General features: G+C 37.6%; 1 protein-coding gene across 3 annotated transcripts in view; it reads left to right on the top strand.

Annotated features, from left to right (window-relative positions):
* Window positions 1-20,349, top strand: part of LOC121736991 (sodium channel protein 60E) — a 213,502-nt gene that overhangs the window by 122,268 nt on the left and 70,885 nt on the right. For all 3 annotated transcript variants that reach the window (XM_042128490.1, XM_042128491.1, XM_042128492.1), the window contains exon 3: window positions 16,093-16,301. In XM_042128490.1, coding sequence (XP_041984424.1) covers window positions 16,093-16,301 — 209 coding nt within the window. The remainder of the gene's footprint in view (window positions 1-16,092; window positions 16,302-20,349) is intronic.

The following is a 20,349-nucleotide window of genomic DNA, read 5'->3' as shown; positions in this document are numbered from 1 at the left end:
ATATTTTATACATTCAACTACCTACTGCATCGCGTTACATGATTTTGTTTTTGATTAACATTTCTCATCTTTTTTGTTACTTATGCATTACATTGAATACATTCTTTGTTCTCTATAATTACATACCATTTATCACACTAAGTTTTACTAATTATATAATAATAAATTTACATATTAAACACTAACTTCCTTAACATAAGTTATTATAACAGAACAGTGCCGGCTGATTTGAAAACTATACAGCAAAGGCATACATTTTCACCGCACGGTATAGGAAGAGAGGGACGTTACTTCCCGCCGTGCCGTACCGGCAGTCTACTTTCCCTACATCTCATAAATCTGTCAAAAAAGTTATGGATAAGCCTATCCAGCTCACTTGATCTGGAAGTGGTGAAACAGGCCCTAAAAGATAAAAGATACTACAATACTAATATAATGAATGAATGAATGAATGAAGAGTTTAACATTTTTAAGCATCCAAAAACTGTTTATCTTTTAGTATTGTAGTATCTTTTATCTTGTATCTTTTAGGGCCTGTTTCACCACTTCCAGATCAAGTGAGCTGGATAGGCTTTTCACAACCTTTTTTGACAGATTCTCCATACTTCATCTTTCAAGGTGAAACATGCCCTCAGTATTTTACATAAAGTTAATATACCTAGCGGAATAGAGCAACAATCTCGAGCTGTCAAACTAAACAGAAAATGGTTTCATCCGTGTGTAAAAATATGTGTACGAATACACTTGCATGATTGAACATGAAATCTATGAGATTAAATTGTCAACGTGCGGCACGTGCCGACTGGACGTCAAAAAAAGAGTGCTGCTGTCATGTATCACACGTCTCTTTTTACCACGCAGTGTTACTGATAGTGACATCTCTCTTGCTCAGGCCTTTGTTTCTCTATTCCGCTAGGTATATTAACTTTATGGTATGGTTGAGTGTCATGGTGATGATGATGATGATGATGATGATTGTAGCGTGAACCCGGCACCCGCAGCTTGCGGTTCATTAGACCGCTCGGCGTGACGTCACTCGCACGTGACGTCACACACAGATTCAATTCACTCCGACCCGATATCATCAACAAGCATCATCATTAGCCAACGTCATCTATCAATGCTAATATTAAAAATGCGAATGTGTCTGTGGGTAACACCCTTCACGCCCAAACAGCTAAATCGATTTTGCTGAAATTTGGTATCTAATATTAATACAGTAGACCGGCGTTAATCCGACAAACGTTTTTCACGGCCGTGTCGGACTAGCGGATTTGTCGGATTATAGAGTACTCCATACATTTTTATAAATTACAATACCTTGAATTCAAAATGTTAAGGTTTTATGTGAACTACAAATCATTTTTGTCAAGCTAGGTACTTATCAGCAAGCTGTGACCGTAACCGTTGGATGAATTGTAACAAAAAAATTTCGTACCTAATTTTATTTAGGCAAAATAATGTTTAATGTACTTAACCAGTAATAGGCATGTCGGATTACAACGGCGACAGGGGCCGGATTAACGGGTGTCTACTTAATAAATAGATGACGCCCGCAACTCCGTTGCGCTAATATTTGTTTATCGCGCGGGAACCATACATTTTTCCAGGATAAAAAGTATCTTAAGTCCTTTCTGAGGACTCAAAGTATATCCATACCAAATTTCAGCAAAATTGGTTCAGCGTCTTGGGCGTGAAGAGGTATAACATACAGACAGACACACTTTCACATTTATATAATAAAAAATATAGTAATTAGTATGGATAAACTGGAAACGTGATTTTCTGTCTGTCACAGCTAAATAGCTCACGAGATAACGTCCTCAGATTAAAAGCTTAGAAACCTTATGTTATTAGTATTACCTAAATTTCTGAAATCCTTAAAAAAACCGGTCAAGAAACAAGTTTCTGTACATATTTACTTAACTTTTTAATGGCATTATCTAGACCAGGGGTCGGCAAGTAATTTTTTGTGGGGTCCGGATATTGTGGGAATTTTTTACGAGGTCCAAAAAAAACACACTTATCCTGTGTAGCTTAAAATTATTATTTTAATTAATAAATATAGTATATACGTGTCTAATATATATACGTGGAAGAGCCATGCTTCGGCACGAATGGGCCGGCTTGACCGGAGAAATACCACGTTCTCACAGAAAACCGGCGTGAAACAGCGCTTGCGCTGTGTTTCGCCGAGTGAGTGAGTTTACCGGAGGCCCAATCCCCTACACTATTCCCTTCCCTACCCTCCCCCATTCCCTTCCCATCCCATCCTTACCCTCCCCTATTACCCTATTCCCTCTTAAAAGGCCGGCAACGCACCTGCAGCTCTTCTGATGCTGCGAGTGTCCATGGGCGACGGAAGTTGCTTTCCATCAGGTGACCCGTTTGCTAGTTTGCCCCATATTTCATAAAAAAAATTAAAAAAAAAATCTATGTATTAATTGATACTTGGTATAAAATACATTACAATATTTCGCGGTACGAGATTCGCCCTTTCGCAGTCCGCCTGTTGCCTACCGCTGATCTAGACTCAACTCAAGGTAAGAACAAAACTTATATAATAAGAAACACAAGTTTCTGCACAAAATACTTCAATATTTTATGAAAAGGAGTGAACACAAAAGTCACAATTCGTATTTACTACGAAAGTGGTAGTCAAATGGCCTCAAATCTTTCTAGAAAGAAATCTCGGCTTAAAACGAGGTTAGCTTTACATCTTCGAGATGAATTTTACAGTGACAAAGAGAGAAAGAATTGAGAATATTTATTACAATTCGTTTTGCATAAAATAGAAAAGAAACTGTATAAATGGGTATTGGAGAAATGATAGATTTTGCCTTACCTTATAAACCTTAATATTTTCTTATCCACACTTATATCCGTACTAATATTACAAATGCGAAAGTGTGTCTGTCTGTTACCTCTTCACGCCCAAACCGCTGAACCGATTTTGCTGAAATTCAGTATGGAGATACTATGAGTCCCGGAAAAAGACAAAGGATACTTTTTATCCCGGAAAAATGTACGGTTCCCGCGCGATAAACAAATTTTTGCGCAACGGAGTTGCTAGTGACGTCTAGTCTTAAATTTTAAATATATCTGTGTGTCCGCCTTTACGCTGGAGCCGCAAAGCTTATTTTAATGAAATATGATATAAACGTCCTTGAAATACAGGAAAAGGTTTTACACAAGAAAATGTACGGTTTCCTTTGATCATAGACGAATATACTATAAAGTTCCTAATCGCTTGTATTGGATCATGAATCACCATATTGGATAATGTCTTCTGACCAATACAACAATGGCAACGTTGCCATATTTCATAAAAAATACGTATTTTTTATGAAATAAGGGGGCAAACGAGCGAACGGGTCACCTGATGGAAAGCAACTTCCGTCGCCCATGGACACTCGCAGCAGCAGAAGAGCTGCAGGTGCGTTGCCGGCCTTTTAAGAGGGAATAGGGGAGGGTAAGGAAGGGAATAGAGAAGGGTAGGGAAGGGAATAGGGTAGGGGATGGGACCTCCGGTAAACTCACTCACTCGGCGAATCACAGCGCAAGCGCTGTTTCACGCCGGTTTTCTGTGAGCCCATGGTATTTCTCCGGTCGAGCCGGCCCATTCGTGCGGAAGCATGGCTCTACCACGTAAAGGGCATAATACTTATACAGGATGTAACAAAACTAAGTGATAATATTATCTATCTTAAGAGTGTGCCCCCTATATTATAGAGTTCACAGAAATATTCATGACGCTTGCTTATATAAATCACACAAAAAAATTGCTCTTTCAGCTCTGCTACTTCTAAGTAAACTATCATACAAAAGTGAAAAAAAAATTCGTCTTTCAGAGCTGCTACTTTCACAGTGAACTTATTTTTGTTACACACTGTATAGGGGACTCATATACATCCTTAAGTATTATCACTTAGTTTTGTTACACCCTGTATATCCCTATAATGATCTCATCGCTCATTTTCATCACATCAACCCACAAATAGCGGTATCACTCATTAAATATGACCGACCTGATCCGAATGGATGCCACTCCATTACTTATATTATAATAATTTATAACCGTAATAATTGAGTGGTAATCCATACTATATAATATGTATTACTAGCTGTTGCCCGCGTGGACTTCAGTTAATAGCGCGCGATGTCAACAAAATTGGTGTCAAAAGCTTTTACAAAAAACTCTGGTACCCCTTAAATCAAAACAGCTGTGCAATGTGCACATAATATTTCATTTTTTTTTAATTAAACTTTATATTTTATGCCAAATTTTAAAGCTTATTTACCCCCCCAAATACACAACTTTACCCAAAAACTATTTATCATTGATAGGTAATAGGTTTAAGGTTACGTCACTGCATAGATGAAGTACTGAGTTATTTAATAACGTAAAATAGAAAATATAACAATCGAAAAAAATCGAAACCTGAATGTAAGTTGATACCACCTCTTATAGAAAGAAGTTTGAGCAAGCGTCAGCGCGATGTAGGAGACGCACGGCGCCATCTATTATGAATTTTTGGAACTAACTTAATTTGAACAAATTTACGCATTTTCACATCCTTATAACCCCTTTGTCCAGTAAAAAAGTAGCCTATGTCCTTTCTCAGGCTTTAGACGCTATCTGTGTACAAAATTTCAATACAATCGGTTCGGTAGTTTTGGCGTGAAAGCGAGACAGACAGACAGACAGACAGAGATACTTTCGCATTTATAATATTAGTATAGATAAACGCCAAAGTCTGTCCGTCTATCTGTCTGTCTGTTACCTCTTTACGCCCAAACCGCTGAACCGATTTTGCTGTTTGTTGTAGAAATACTTTAAGTCCCGGGAAAGGACATAGAATACTTTTTATCCCAGAAAATAACGGTTCCCGCACGATAAACAAATTTTGGCGCAACAGAATTGCGGGCGTCATCTAGTATTTTATAACATAAACTAGCTGACCCGGCAAACTGTTTTTCCATATAACTTGTTTTTCCATATAAATTACTATCAATATAAAAAGTAGACAAAAACCTATTCTTTTTTTTATTTATTTATTTAGAACGCGTTTCCACTGACGCGGAGCGGAGCGGAGAAGAGAGGAGCTTAGCGGTGCCCGAATTGACCAATCGTGATATTCCAGCGGAATGACAGCGAAGCGGAGCGAAGATTTCGAGCATGGTGATTGGTCAATTCGGCACCGCTAAGCTCCGCTCCGCGTCAGTGGAAACGCGGCCTTATTCTCAGGCCTAATGTACATACAAAATTACAATAAAATCGGTTTAGCCGTTTTGGATGAGTTCGCACACAAACACACATGAGAATTTTATAACTCCGTTGCGCCAAAAATTTTTTATCGCGTGGGAATCATAAAATTTTCCGGGATAATAACTATCCTATGTCCTTTTCCGGGACTTACAGTATGTCCACCAAACAGCCAGATCAGTTCAGTCGTTTCGGCGAAGATTTAACAGACAGACAGACACACTTTCACATTTATAATATTAGTAAGTATGGATATGGATCTATTCAATCAATAGCAAAAGCCGCCCTCAAACTTTAAATATGGAACAAGTTGACAAAAATAGTCCAGGCGCTGGCGTAAGAACGTCGACCTTAACCGCTAATATTAATGTTACATAACCTCAGAGGTCTCTCGGCCCACTTGATGTTCTGACCTCCCGGTATGAATGCCTCACGACTCTCGCTTCGGTTTATGTCAAGATGTTTACCTTATCTTTTCCCTTTACGGCAAGTGCTTTGAGTAAATTCTTAAGATACTTTTATCTGATGTTTTCGCTTATGAAATTCTTTTTGGGGTTAAATTGTTTGGATGTTACGCTATGTGTTTTTATTATTTTGATTGTACGTTATAATTAATTTGTGGCGGTACCCACAATTCGCCTAACATTCCTGCATCGCGCTATCGAAGTTTTCTGAGCGCGTCGGTATATATACGACAGCTGCTGAAATGTATCACGTGGGCTTCGGCCTGACCGAGCACAACACCTCGCTCGGTCGGAAGATCTTCCTTTGGCCACACACATTATCCCACAAATTAAATAAACTAGCGTCCCGGCAAGCGTTGTTTTGCCATATGAAGTATTTCGCCCATATTATTTTATCGAAGTGACTAAATAAGTATGGTACTATGGCAACGTCCATCGCTATCCCGCCGCACTAACAACGGTCGCCGTCAGTCTCGAGTTGTAATAATTTATTATTATTTATTCAACAAATGTACTTATCAATATAAAATATAGCTAGTAGCCGATTCTCAGACCTACTGAATATGCAAATAAAATTTGGTAAAAATCAGTAAAGCCGATTCGGAGGAGTACGGTAACTAACATTGTGACACGAGAATTTTATATATTATGTTACGCTTAAAGACCTAAAACGCTCAGTGAGCGAAAAAATGGCTCACAATGCGTTGTGGTTGTGGCGGTACCCACAATTCGCCTAACATTCCTGCATCGCGCTATCGAAGTTTTCTGAGCGCGTCGGTATATATACGACAGCTGTGATGTATTACGTGGGCTTCGGCCTGACCGAGCATAACACCTCGCTCGGTCGGAAGATCTTCCTTTGGCCACCACACGCTTATCTTATTCCCACATTGGTGACCCTCGACAGAACACGCCTCCTTCATCATCATCACTCCCCGCCCCTCCGCACCGCGCCACCCAGCATCGCCTCATCGGGTACATCGTCCACTAGCCGCAATGTACCGCGGCCTGGGCGACTCCGCATCGGCATCATCGGGCTTTCTCACTACACCGACCGGTCAGCAAGCAGAGCACATCTCTCCTGGTCAGCACTTAACATCGGCCCCGCACGGCAGCTATCCGACTCACTGGATCCCGTGCAGCAGCTTACAGTTCCGACTCACTGGAACTCACTGGCACTGGTGACTCAAGCGACAAGACTTTAAGATTCGACCTCCGGTCTTCGGGGGGGAGTGATGTGGCGGTACCCACAATTCGCCTAACATTCCTGCATCGCGCTATCGAAGTTTTCTGAGCGCGTCGGTATATATACGACAGCTGTGATGTATTACGTGAGCTTCGGCCTGACCGGGCATAAGACCTCGCTCGGTCGGAAAATCTTCCTTTGGCCACCACACGCTTATCTTATTCCCACATGGTCATAGTGAAACGGCCACGACGCGTTCTGGTAATCACAGAAATACCACATAGCGAAAGTCGTGTCGTGGCTGACGTGCTATTCGACCACAACGCGTTGTGGTAATCGATAAAAGCCATGACGCGTTCTGAGCATTTAAAACAGCCCCAACGCGAATCCGTGTTTTGGCCCTAATGAAAACGGCCACGATGCGTTATGAAACCAGGCCAGTTACGCAGGAGTAATTTTATAGCGCCCAAGTATGTGAGCAATACACAAGAGCATTATTCTTTACTCTCATAACCCAATGGAGCGGAAGACCGACATAACTGGCGAGAGATCAGAAGGATCAGATCCTTCCCGGGTCACAAAATATCTCCATACCAAATTCTAGCTAAATCGGTTCAGCGGTTTGGGCGAGAAGAGGTAGCAGACAGACAGACACACTTTCGCATTTATAATTAAATAAATAAATTAAATAATATTTATCTATGGATTTTAATAATAGATTTTTATTATTTTGGTTCTACATTCGAACTACTTAAGTGATTATTAGTTTCCGCATTTCCTAGGGACTGCATAAAAATTGCCGCAGTAAAATTAACAAGGGGTATAAGTAAGCCTAGTAAAATAAGTTTAATGACACAATAAATGTCAAGTATTTAAACTGGGTCGAGCCATCACAATTTCCACTGCAATATTTTCGAATGTATGAACTCCATAATTGCAAACTAGGTAGCGAGTTGAATAACATTCTGGCTTAATTATTATTTATAGTAATTGAACTAACTATCGCGATGTATAATACTTATTAGCGAATTGTGAATATAATATTATAATAATTATTGATAACAGATTAATATATGTCAGTCAGTACAAATATTTTAAGATGATTTTAAGTATGATCCTGATTTTTTTTATTTAATTAATGTGTACAGTTTTTGATAAGTTTTTATAAAGCGTTGTTGAAAGATTGTCTGTTTTTTATACAATAAGGGGCAAACAAGCAAACGGATCATCTAATGGAAAACAACTACCGTCGCCTATGGATACTCGCAACATCAGAATAGTTGCAGGTGCATTGCCGGCCTTTTAATAGGAAATAAGCTATCTTATTAAAGGTTTTCAGGTGGTATTGCCCCAAAAATACTGTTGGCGATAGTTTGATCCAGAGTTTTATAGTGTGCGGCAGAAAGTTACGCGAAAAATGCACGGTGGGAGACTGCCACTCATCAAGGTGATGAGGGTGCAGGTGGTGTATTTTTGGTGTAACTCAATCAATTAAAGCGCTAACTTATCCATTCACAAGCGCTTTCATCGCCTGAACTAGATAAACTCATGTCAAAAATCTTGAAAATCGAGCATAAGTCTTGCATTAAATAGTAGTAGAGTAGTTACATCATTGAAAGCAAAATTCAATTCCGTAGTTGCTACAATAAATCGATGTGAAGATCGAATGGAGGAATTGACAGCGGCTATATCATCGCAAGAGTCCCGTATAAGGATGGCCGAAGAAGCTGCAGCAAAAGTAGCTGAACTAGAAAAGGCGAATGAATTTCTACAGGCACAAATAAACTATTTATCCCAAGTTAGGCTGGACAAGGAAATAGAAGTGTCTGGTATCCCAGAGATACCCAATGAAAACCCGTACCTTCTAGCTCTTACTATTGCCACTGCAGCCGGCTCCAAATTGACCGAGTCTGACATCGAACACATAAATCGTGCAGGTCCACCCAGAAATTGCACAAACACCCCCGGCGTCGCTCGCCCCTTGGTAATTCGTTTTTGCCGCCGCATGACCAGAGACAACTTCTTAAAATCTGCTAGAGCTCAACGATTGTCCACACAAGATCTAAATATCGAAGGATCCCCTAAAAAATCTACTTTGGCGAAAGATTGACTCCAGCTAATCGATACTTATTTCGTGAATGTAGAGCACGATTCAAGGAAGCTGGCTACAAATTTTGCTGGACAAAAAGAGGAACAATTTTTGCCAAAAAAGAGGAAGGAGCCCAAGTTTCTGCAATTAGATCTCTGGATGATATTAGCCGGATTCTGGGTGAGAAACAGCCCAGCTTGGCACAAGACTTCAAGAAATATTTATTTAAGTTTATTTAATTTAAATTTTTTGGCCTTTATTATTGTATTAATTATTGTTATTATAAATGCGCTTTTTACATAATTCACTTCATTTACACAAACACTACTCACATATTAAAAATTACACTGCATCTTTATCTCTCTCTTAATTATCGACAAATAATTCACGAAATACAGACGCCTAGCAGGCAGGTACAAAATGATGTATCAATTATCAATATTTATTATTATACTTATGGTTATCTATATGAAAATGGCCGGTCTTGATATTTTGAATTATATTGATACAATGGTTACACCCTGCCACATTATTGAATATCCGGAGCACTATGGTAAAGTTTTTATAACAAACATAACTTGCAAATTTTGACGTTCAACATTAGGAGTCTACAACAAAATTTCGACAGGTTTCTGGTGGCTTTTGCACGTTTTGGCATGCCTTTTGATATAATGGTTTTAACTGAGTGTTGGCTGTATGCTGGATCTATTATACCACAAATAGAAGGATATTTCTCTTATAGGTCTAATCAATGCAATAATAGAGCCGGCGGCATCGTTACCTATATAAGTAACAAAACCTGAAGTTACAGATCCACAAATTGATGGAGCTGACTCTTTTTGTATTTCTGTTAAATCAAATTTTCTGTTCTAGCTATTTACAGATCGCCATACTTTACCAATTCGGATCCCTTTTTAACCTCTCTTGCAACTTCAGTTCTGTCCATTGTAAATACCCTGTGCGTAGTGGTAGTAGGAGATATAAATATAGATATATGCTTTAACGAAAGCACTCAGTTGGAAGATGGAAGTAATCGATATCTCTGTTAGCAGAATTAAATTTAGTTCCTACTGTAATGAAACTCAACACGCGCCAACTCTTGCCTAGATCTCATAAACGTAACCTCTAAGTTTAAGGCTGAATCTGTTATTTGCAAAACAGATATCATAGACCATGAATTCGTTATTGCTGGAATTACCCATAAAATCCCTTGCGCTACCGAAAAAAGGCGGCTGCGCATAAAAATTGACTACCCGTCTATTATAGCGGACCTTGAAAAGGTGGACTGGAATGATGTTCTTACATTAACTAAAGTAGATGACGCAGTAAAAGCATTTAGTGGAAAACTTTCAAGTATAATTAATAAACATTCATCTACCGTGCCAATCAGCCGCTCTAAATTCACGTTTAAGCCTTGGATGACACCGGGCCTTATCAGATGCTCAAAGCATAGAGATTCCTTGCATGCCAAAGTGCGTGCAAATCCAAATGACATTACGACTAAATTAATTTACACACGATACAGAAAGTTAAACAAAAACACGAAGAGTTAGAGTTAGACAAAAATAAAAAAAAACCGAGAAGGCTTTGGGATACAATTAAAAACATAACTTACACAAATACAATCAATAGACATCCAGTAGAACTTACCGTAACTAAACCTAACCTAATGGAATCTCGTGATCATTGCAACACCTTTTTTTCTAAAGTTGGACAAAATCTCGCAAATAAAATACTAACAGTTACTCGTAATAAGGAAAATGAAGAGTTGCTGGCATCCAAAGTTAAAATAACCAACTCACCTACACAGTCCCTCTTCTTCCAACCAACAGACGAAAGTGAAGTGGATTCAATTATTAAGATTCTAAAAATGGACAGTGCCCCAGGCTTAGACGGAATTACTAACCAAATACTAAAATCTATTAAAAGTCATATCATTACCCCACTCACTTTCATTTGCAACCTCAGTTTGACAGAGGGATTTTTTTCCTTCAATGTGGAAAACAGCTGCTGTTACGCCTGTTTACAAAAATGGTAGTAGATCAGATCCTAGTAACTATAGACCGATTTCTCTGCTGTGCTCATTCTCAAAAATTTTAGAAAAATTTGTTCACAAACGTCTTATTAGCTTCATAGACCAAAATAATTTACTATCCGACAAACAATTCGGTTTCCGCGCTAATAAATCTACAGAAGACGCAATGAGGTTATTGACAAATACTATTTCAGGACATCTTGACGAGAAACGGATATGTATTGGCGCATTTATAGACCTTGCTAAGGCGTTCGACACAATCTCTATTAAAATTCTAATACGCAAGTTAGAGTTATTAGGTATAAGAGGAAACGCCTTAGCATGGTTCAATCGATCACAATGTGTGAAAATCAACCAACATAAAAGTAATTTACAGAATATCAACTTTGGCATACCACAAGGTAGTGTCTTGGGCCCTACACTTTTTATTTTATATATTAACGACATATTTAATACAAGTCTCCATAGAACCGATATAATATGTTACGCTGATGACACAGCAATAATTTTTAACGGGAACAATTGGACTGAGGTAGTTAAAACCGCTGAAAACGCACTTAAAATAATCGCTAGGTGGCTCCAAGACAACCTACTTACATTGAGTGTCCCAAAGTCAAAACTCTTATTTTTTCATAAAACTAGAACATCAGCTCCTCCTGCAAATCTCAACGTTAAAATACATACATGTCCTATAGAGAGTGAGCAGATAGTGGAGTGTAACTGTGGCAGCTAAGTAGAGCTAATTCAATAAAATACCTAGGTGTTACGGTTGATGAAAAACTAGATTTTCAGGAACATATTGTTAACACTGCCAAAAGAATCCGGAAACTTATTTACATTTTTAAAAACTTACGTACCTCTGCTACTTTGAACTTACTGAAAACGGTTTATACATCAATTTGCGAGTCGGTAGTATCTTACTGCATACCAATTTGGGGAGGAGCAGCTACCACTAAAATTATAGTTTTGGAAAGAGCACAGCGGTCCATATTGAAAGTGATATTGAAGAAGCCTATCTGGTATTCTACAGCAAATGTATACAAAGATATAGATGTACCTACTGTTCGTGCTCTTTTTATACTCCGCGTTATTGTCAAAGAACATCGTGCTGTCCTCAAATCTCCATACTACGAATCATTGCGCAAACAAGAATATTAAAGCTACCGCTACCACGGATAACTTCTAGTTTCGCTAGAAGATTTGGTCCATATTTACACCCTTTCATATATAATAAAGTAAACAGGAAATGCACTATACAAAACAGCTCATTAAAAGAAGTAAAAGAAAAAGTAACGCGATGGCTAAAAGCTTTAGATTATGACGAAAAAGAACAAATATTAAAAGAGATATAATAGATAGAACTAATCACATAAACATAAACACACACACACACACACACACACACACACACACACACACACACACACACACACACACACACACACATACACACACACACATACACACACAACACAGCTCGGTAATGATATTTAATAATTTTAGTAACTTTGTTTTTATTTTTAATTAAGATACTATTCTGGTGATCTGCAGGACAGGCTCAGCCTAGTGCTGACATCAAAGAAACTCGGCACTAAAACGTCTGTAATCTTAAAATAATATAATGTACCTGTAAAAATATTTTGTAGCAGATGTATTGTTGTTTTCAATAAATTATTATTATTATTATATTATAAAATAAAGTCGCTTTATTCCGTCATGTCCCTTTGGTCCCTTTAATCTTTAAAACTACACAACGGATTTTGATGATTCTTTCAGTGTTAGATAGCCCATTTATCGAGTAAGGCTATAGGCTATATTTTATCACGCTAAGACCAATAGGAGCGAAGAAATAGAGGAAAATGTAGAAAAAAACGGGGAAAATTATTTGAAAGGGCTAACTTAAACGCGCTAATCTCAGCAACTACTGGTCCGATTTCAAAAATTCTTTCAGTGTTAGATAGCCCATTTATTAAGGAAGGCTATAGGCTATATCTTATCACGCTAAGACTAGTAGGAGAATGTGGAAAAAATGGGGGAAATTATTTGAAAGGGCTTATCTCGCGAACTACTGGAGCAATTTTTATGTTATTTGTCACAGATAAGAAGTAGACCACGTGAATGATCACAGGCTATCGATTTTATTAGTTTTTTCAGTGGCTTTATATATTTTAATATAATTATATTAAATATATAGCCACTGAAATAAGTATTAATTAAATAAATCAAGACAATTTGCTAGAAAGAAATACTGCAACATAGATATAGTCGTATGAAATAACTTTCGTCGCCTGGACTATGCTAAGTCACGCTAGGACTTAAAGCTAGTGAAGATATACTAACTTTCGGTGAAGTAATAATTCTTTCCAAACATTTCCTTAAGTTCAAAAATTGAATACGTGGGTAGATTCAGAATTTGTTTCACGATTCTTTTCATACTTTATACTTCATGTTCTTTTAAAATAATATGTTGATTGGGATCGTCCGTAAATAAAATCCACTAGATGACGCCGCAACTCCGTTGTGCCAAAATTAATTTATCGCATGGGAACCGTACATTTATAGGGTTCCGTACCCAAAGGGTAAAAACGGGATCCTATTAGTGAGACTTCGATGTCTGTCTGTCTGTCTGTCTCCAGGCCGTATCTCAAGAACCGCTATAGTAGACTTCTGAAATTTTCACAGATTGTATATAATATATTATACAATCTGTGAAAATTTCAATATCTGTTGCCGCTATAACAACAAATACAAAAAACAAAATAATATTAATATTTAAGGGGGGCTCCCATACAACAAACGTGATTTTTTTATAATGGCAAGAGGTAGGCACTTGAATTTTTCACACATTCTTTTTTTATATGTGTACTTTAATATTTAATAATAATATTAAATAAAAATTTATGAGGCTCCCATACAAAAACCCAATTTTTAGCCAATTTTTGCTATATAACAGTACGGAACCCTTCGTAAACGAGTCCGACTTGCACTTGGCATTTTTACATTTCAATTACCGCTGAAATATTCGAAGAGCAAAAATAACGGGCACTTTACAATGTCCGTGATTCGGAAAATGAAAATGATTGGAAGTCCATTGTAAGCCCTATATTGTTCAGATCAGTTACATTTTGAGGTCGAATCCCAATGCTGGAGCATTCATTCTTTTGTTTTGCCTTTATTTATAATTTATGCAAGATACTTTCTTCCATACTTAATATTTAATATTATACTGTCTGTCTGTTATCTCTTCACGTCAAAACCGTTGAACCGATTAAGCTGAAATGGAGATACTTAATTGAGTCCCGGAAAATAACATACGATACTATTTACTATTTATCCTGGAAAACGGTTCTAGTGCGATTTAACGAATTTTGGTGCGACTGAGTTACGGGCTTCATTTACGACGATAAAAAGGGTGGGTTGCACCAGAGGCTTAGTTATAGTTAAGGTTAAGGTTATCGTCAAATATGGCGTCCATTTTTACTAGGAATTTGACAGCACTCACCGATTGGCATAAAATTTGGTATAGAAATGCCAAATCCCAAGAAGAATTGTTTTTATTCCGGTAATGTATACCACAATGCCTATTTAATGTATATACGAAACCTATTTACAGCCTATAAAGTTGGTAACAAAGTCTGTAAGTAGGTTGTAAAGTAGTAGTAAACATTTGCCTCCCTCACACAAGCTCTACAGGTGACGTAAACTTTGTTCCCACAGAACTCCTGTTATCTATTTAATTATTGTTATACAGGCCATACACGTACAGTGATATTTGGTTACCTGTTGCATAATTTCATAAGGTATGACTTAAGATAAGATATTTTACTTGAAACTTCGTTGCGCCGAAAAATTCGTTTATTATTGCATGTTTTTTTTTAAACCACCAGGAGGTTTAGAAACGTACCCCAATTTTTGGTTCAATAATTATAAGTCGACAGAGCCCCGCTAAGCGGGGCTTCTATTTCTAGGTGGTTCACAAAATAATAACTACGAAGGTTAGGGCGGGAGCTTCACTGCGCTACGCTCCCGCCTTGGCCATCTAACCTAACCCAATCAAGTTGTATTGGGCCAACATAGCTATTAATTACCTAAAAATTATAATATACTTTTCTTATACAATACTTTTGGAATGATAAATTATCATTCCTCAATCACCACAGCCTTAAGATGGCTTGAAAACACTAAGTTAGTATGTAAGTAAACACCAGAAAACATAAGACCTTATCTCAAGATTACGATAGTTTCAAATGCGAATTTCTCCTAAACGGAGGGGTTTTCCGGGGGTGGAAGTGGTACGGAGAGGTTTATCTCACCCAAAACATCCTTCCTCAACTCATCTGACCGCCAAAAAAAAAATGGGGTAGATTTGTAATTAGCCAATTACCAACTAAAATTAATGCTTTCCCGGGACTCAAAAGTCCGAATCTTTAAAAACTTAAACGGAAGGTAACAGACTGGCAGACATAACATCGTATTTATAATTGTTAAAATGTATAGTAATGCATAATGCATAATATGCCGAACCACGCAAGGCATATTCTCAATATCGTCGGCCTGTCTAAATGAATTAACTGGTAAATACGTTTGCGACCAACCATATATTATGTGGGTTTCCGTACGGGTTTCCTCTCTTCAGTGAATGTATACTTTATGTACTTTAAACCTGAAATGTATCATGTCAAGGCGGAGCAGCGGATCTCATTATTGAGAGCTGGATTTGCGTCCGTGGGATACGGCCCGAGCCAACTCGCTGCGCTTGTCAACATGTATATTGTATATGTGCTATAGTGGCCCGGAATAGTTATGCGAACCTTTAGGCTGCGTTTTCACTGAAGCGGAGCGGAGCTTAGCGGTGCCCAAATTGACCAATCGTGCTATTCCAGCGGAATGACAGCGAAGATCTTCGCTCCGCTTCGCTGTCATTCCGCTGGAACAGCACGATTGGTCAATTCGGGCACCGCTAAGCTCCGCTCCGCTTCAGTGGAAATACGGCCTTAGTACCCGCCACCCACATCTCACGAATCAATCATTCAACCAATAATTTCTTTGCAGACGTTCTGCGTGGTCTCCAAGCGGTTCCGCAAGAACTACATCCACCGTTTCACGGCGACGCGCTCGCTGTTCTGGTGGTCTCCGTGGTCGCCGGTCCGGCGCGCCTGCGTCTACCTCTCCACTAACCAGTACTTCGATTATTTCGTCATGGCCACCATACTGCTCAACTGCGTCTTCCTCGCCATGTCGGAGACCATCGAAGAGGCTGAGTGAGTATTTCCTTACTACCTTTTAGAATACCTTCCTCACCGATTTCGGTGACTGTGGCCGATTCCGTATTAGCAGCAGTAGACTTAACATGGTCATCATAGAAACGGTTTCTTTCTATGGAAGAATAAACAAAGGTGCCTACCACACGTGCATGCTTGACCACAGTTTTGCTGGCGCATGCTTCTCGCATGAAAAAACGGAAGACTGACTTATCTACCACACGGCACAGTTATGCATGCGCAAGCCACATTCTTGCCAAGATCGACGGCGTACAAACAACTTGGCTTGAACACTGAACGTCCAACCAGACAAGTTTGTACACGAAGGCTTGCCAGAATTTCAAGCTAGTTTAAAAACCGTCAGGCTAAACTTTGGGGCTTGCGCTTACTACCGTTTTACCAAGTGTTTTCAGTGTACATGCACGTGTGGTAGGCGCCAAAGTGACAGATTGACAACTAGAAAATCCGCCATTTTGTCACTAAAATCTGTCAGCACGACCATACTATTCCGTTTCCAATGTTGTTATTTTTAAAGTGCCCAAGTGCCTATACACAAGTCGTTAGCCAGTGGGGTGGATAACCGACACGACTTTTCATATGCCCATCCGACGCATGGACTATATTTCTTGCCAGAAAATCAGGAAATCATCCTGCATTCATAACCAATCAATAGCAAAGCTGACGAAAAAGCGCATAGTTGCCAACAGCATTTGCATTTAATATTACTTGAAATAATATTATTTTGTTTTAGGTAGTTTTTTTGTTTTAGGTAGTTTGTAGGTAGCAGTTACTGTTAACTGTAAAGCTTGATCTAGCTGCCTAGCAGATTTGCCGCTTTCTTGATCCATAGGAGACAATATAAGCTTTTTATTCGAGAAGAAGAAAGACTTTGTTTGGTAAAACATCAGATACAAACAAATATCACAATATAGTTAATAGAATCAGGCGTTACTTTACGGAAATCCATAGCTTGGTGTGAACTCTACGAACAACGTTGTCAAGTCAAGACTTTACGGACGTTGTTCGTAGAGTCCACAACCTGAGGACGCTCCGGTGTTGGGGCGAAACGCGCGTCGAGGTTTTCAACCTGCATGGTGGTGAGGGGCCTTGCACGGATTTGCCAACATTATTGCTTGTGTGGTGGTGGTGTTGGCAGGTTCTTGTATGCGAGTGTACACATAGGCAGTGTGGGAGAGGAGGGAGGTGATGTACGCATGCCTATGCGTACACTCACTCATTTACTTAAAGTTTGAGGTTTATTTCGCTGAATATTGCTAAAAATAATATCAAACTAAATTTTAAATATCACACTTTTTAAAGCAACATTTTGCCAAATTGGTGTCTACTCAGCATATTAGTTCCTCTTACGCTGATTTTCAGTAAGCACCATATTTTTTATACCTTCTGTACTGATATTTGCTAACGCCCAGTATTATGTAACTTCAATCAATATTTGTCTGTGTTTATTAATTAATCCGGTTTAAGCGCCGTTAAATATTTAACTGAGGTGGTCGTACAATTAGCGTCCGCAACTGCTAGTAAACTCATTAACCGGTAATTGTGCTTTCATTAAATAACTTTACCAACATTTTGAAACGAGTTTGTTATTAAATTAATTTTTTACAATCCGTTTCCAAGGGACAGATTTCAAATTTTCATATGAAATAACGAAATGAAAATGATATTCATTTCATTTAATTTCGTAGGTTTGTAGACAAAGAATATTGTGAGTGAAATATTAAGCCTCATTCGAAATATGTCCTTAAATGAATGAATGAATGAATTGCCTTACGCAGATTGTAGCTTAAAATGTATCAAGTTTACGTCAAAATTTTCATGGTAAAGCGAAATAGTCACTAAATCCTTGAGTGCCGCCGTAAGCATTAAACTTTTCCGTGCTCACAAGTTCATACTCAATATTTCTTCAAATAGACGCAATACACTCTATCGATAAAACATCCCAAGTTATATACAAACATCGCGAGAGCCCAATCCATCAACCCTCTCATATCATACAACATATCATACAAATAGAGCAAGAGCCCGTGAGGGCCAGACCTTCGTCTTTTTATAAAACCTGAAAGTTCTTCTGTGTATATCCCCAATACAGGTAAGAATGATCCCCACCCATGAAACCTGGGTAGTGGTGGCTTTGGCAGGTAATAGGTAGCAAAGGTGTAAAAAATTCCGCCTCAAATTTATCAATTTATAAAACTCAATTTCTTTATATTTTATTCATAATAATATTAAAACTCGCGTTGCTCATTGCCAGACACTTAGTATGGTTACAACCCCCTGCCGGACACCCCTAAACTATTATAATTTGTAATTATACTTACGTTATATTATAAAAGCTAAATTTTACATATGTTTTTTGGAGAACTATTTAATAATGTTTCCTTAGTAGCCGGACAGTTTCGAGGGTTCTATCGTCCTGCCAGACGTATTGAATGTGTACAATACTTGTGAGCGCGAGGAGCATATATAGCAACGGGTGCGAGTGAAATAGAGTGTTCGGTCTATTGCGATCCTTTACTGCACATCTCAGTAGATGATCTCAAAAAATTAGAAAAAAGATTACTAGATAATTCGGAGTAAACAACAGTTTGTTTACTCCGAATTATCTAGTAATCTTTTTTCTAATTTTTTGAGAAATTTGATTGAATAAAATTATTACAGTCTGAGCAATAAATTTTTAAAACAATATTCTGTAAAATTTTACAATAAAATATCAATCATATCAAAAATCTAGTAACTCAATTCATATTATTTCTAAATTTTATGAAGTTTATTATATTTAATTCAACTGAAATTTCAAAGTCATCAAAATCTTATTGTTTATTATACGGAAGAACAATTTTTTTGTTAATAAAAAATTTAGAGGAAAATGAATTTATTTAAATCAAATATTTAATCTTCTTCATTGTCATCGTAGTTGATATCTTCATTTTCGTCGTCACTGCTACTCCACTCTCTAGATTCATCGTTATCAACATCGTCTTCTTCGCCTGCTTCTGCAATAGTAAAATAAAACCAAGTTAATTTAATTTTAATTAGTCACAAATTAATGTGAAATAATTTAACATAATTATTATATACCTGATACGGTTTTAAGCGATTCACTGACATAATTCGGTAGTTGATCCCCTTCAAACCATTTAAACTGGTAGTGGTCATCTTCCAAAATGGTTTGAAGGGGATCAACTACCGAATTATGTCAGTGAATCGCTTAAAACCGTATCAGGTATATAATAATTATGTTAAATTATTTCACATTAATTTGTGACTAATTAAAATTAAATTAACTTGGTTTAATTTTACTATTGCAGAAGCAGGCGAAGAAGACGATGTTGATAACGATGAATCTAGGGAGTGGAGTAGCAGTGACGACGAAAATGAAGATATCAACTACGATGACAATGAAGAAGATTAAATATTTGATTTAAATAAATTCATTTTTCTCTAAATTTTTTATTAACAAAAAAATTGTTCTTCCGTATAATAAACAATAAGATTTTGATGACTTTGAAATTTCAGTTGAATTAAATATAATAAACTTCATAAAATTTAGAAATAATATGAATTGAGTTACTAGATTTTTGTTAAGATTGATATTTTATTGTAAAATTTTACAGAATATTGTTTTAAAAATTTATTGCTCAGACTGTAATAATTTTATTCAATCAAATTTCTCAAAAAATTAGAAAAAAGATTACTAGATAATTCGGAGTAAACAACAGTAGATGTGCAGTAAAGGATCGCAATAGACCGAACACTCTATTTCACTCGCACCCGTTGCTATATATACTCCTCGCGCTCACAAGTATTGTACACATTCAATACGTCTGGCAGGACGATAGAACCCTCGAAACTGTCCGGCTACTAAGGAAACATTATTAAATAGTTCTCCAAAAAACATATGTAAAATTTAGCTTTTATAATATAACGTAAGTATAATTACAAATTATAATAGTTTAGGGGTGTCCAGCAGGGGGTTGTAACCATACTAAGTGTCTGGCAATGAGCAACGCGAGTTTTAATATTATTA

Source organism: Aricia agestis, chromosome 20 (assembly GCF_905147365.1).
Source record: "Aricia agestis chromosome 20, ilAriAges1.1, whole genome shotgun sequence".
In the NCBI taxonomy this organism is placed as follows: domain Eukaryota; kingdom Metazoa; phylum Arthropoda; class Insecta; order Lepidoptera; family Lycaenidae; genus Aricia; species Aricia agestis.
The sequence above is the reverse complement of the archived record's forward strand: the minus strand, read 5'-3'. Positions and strand labels throughout refer to the sequence as shown.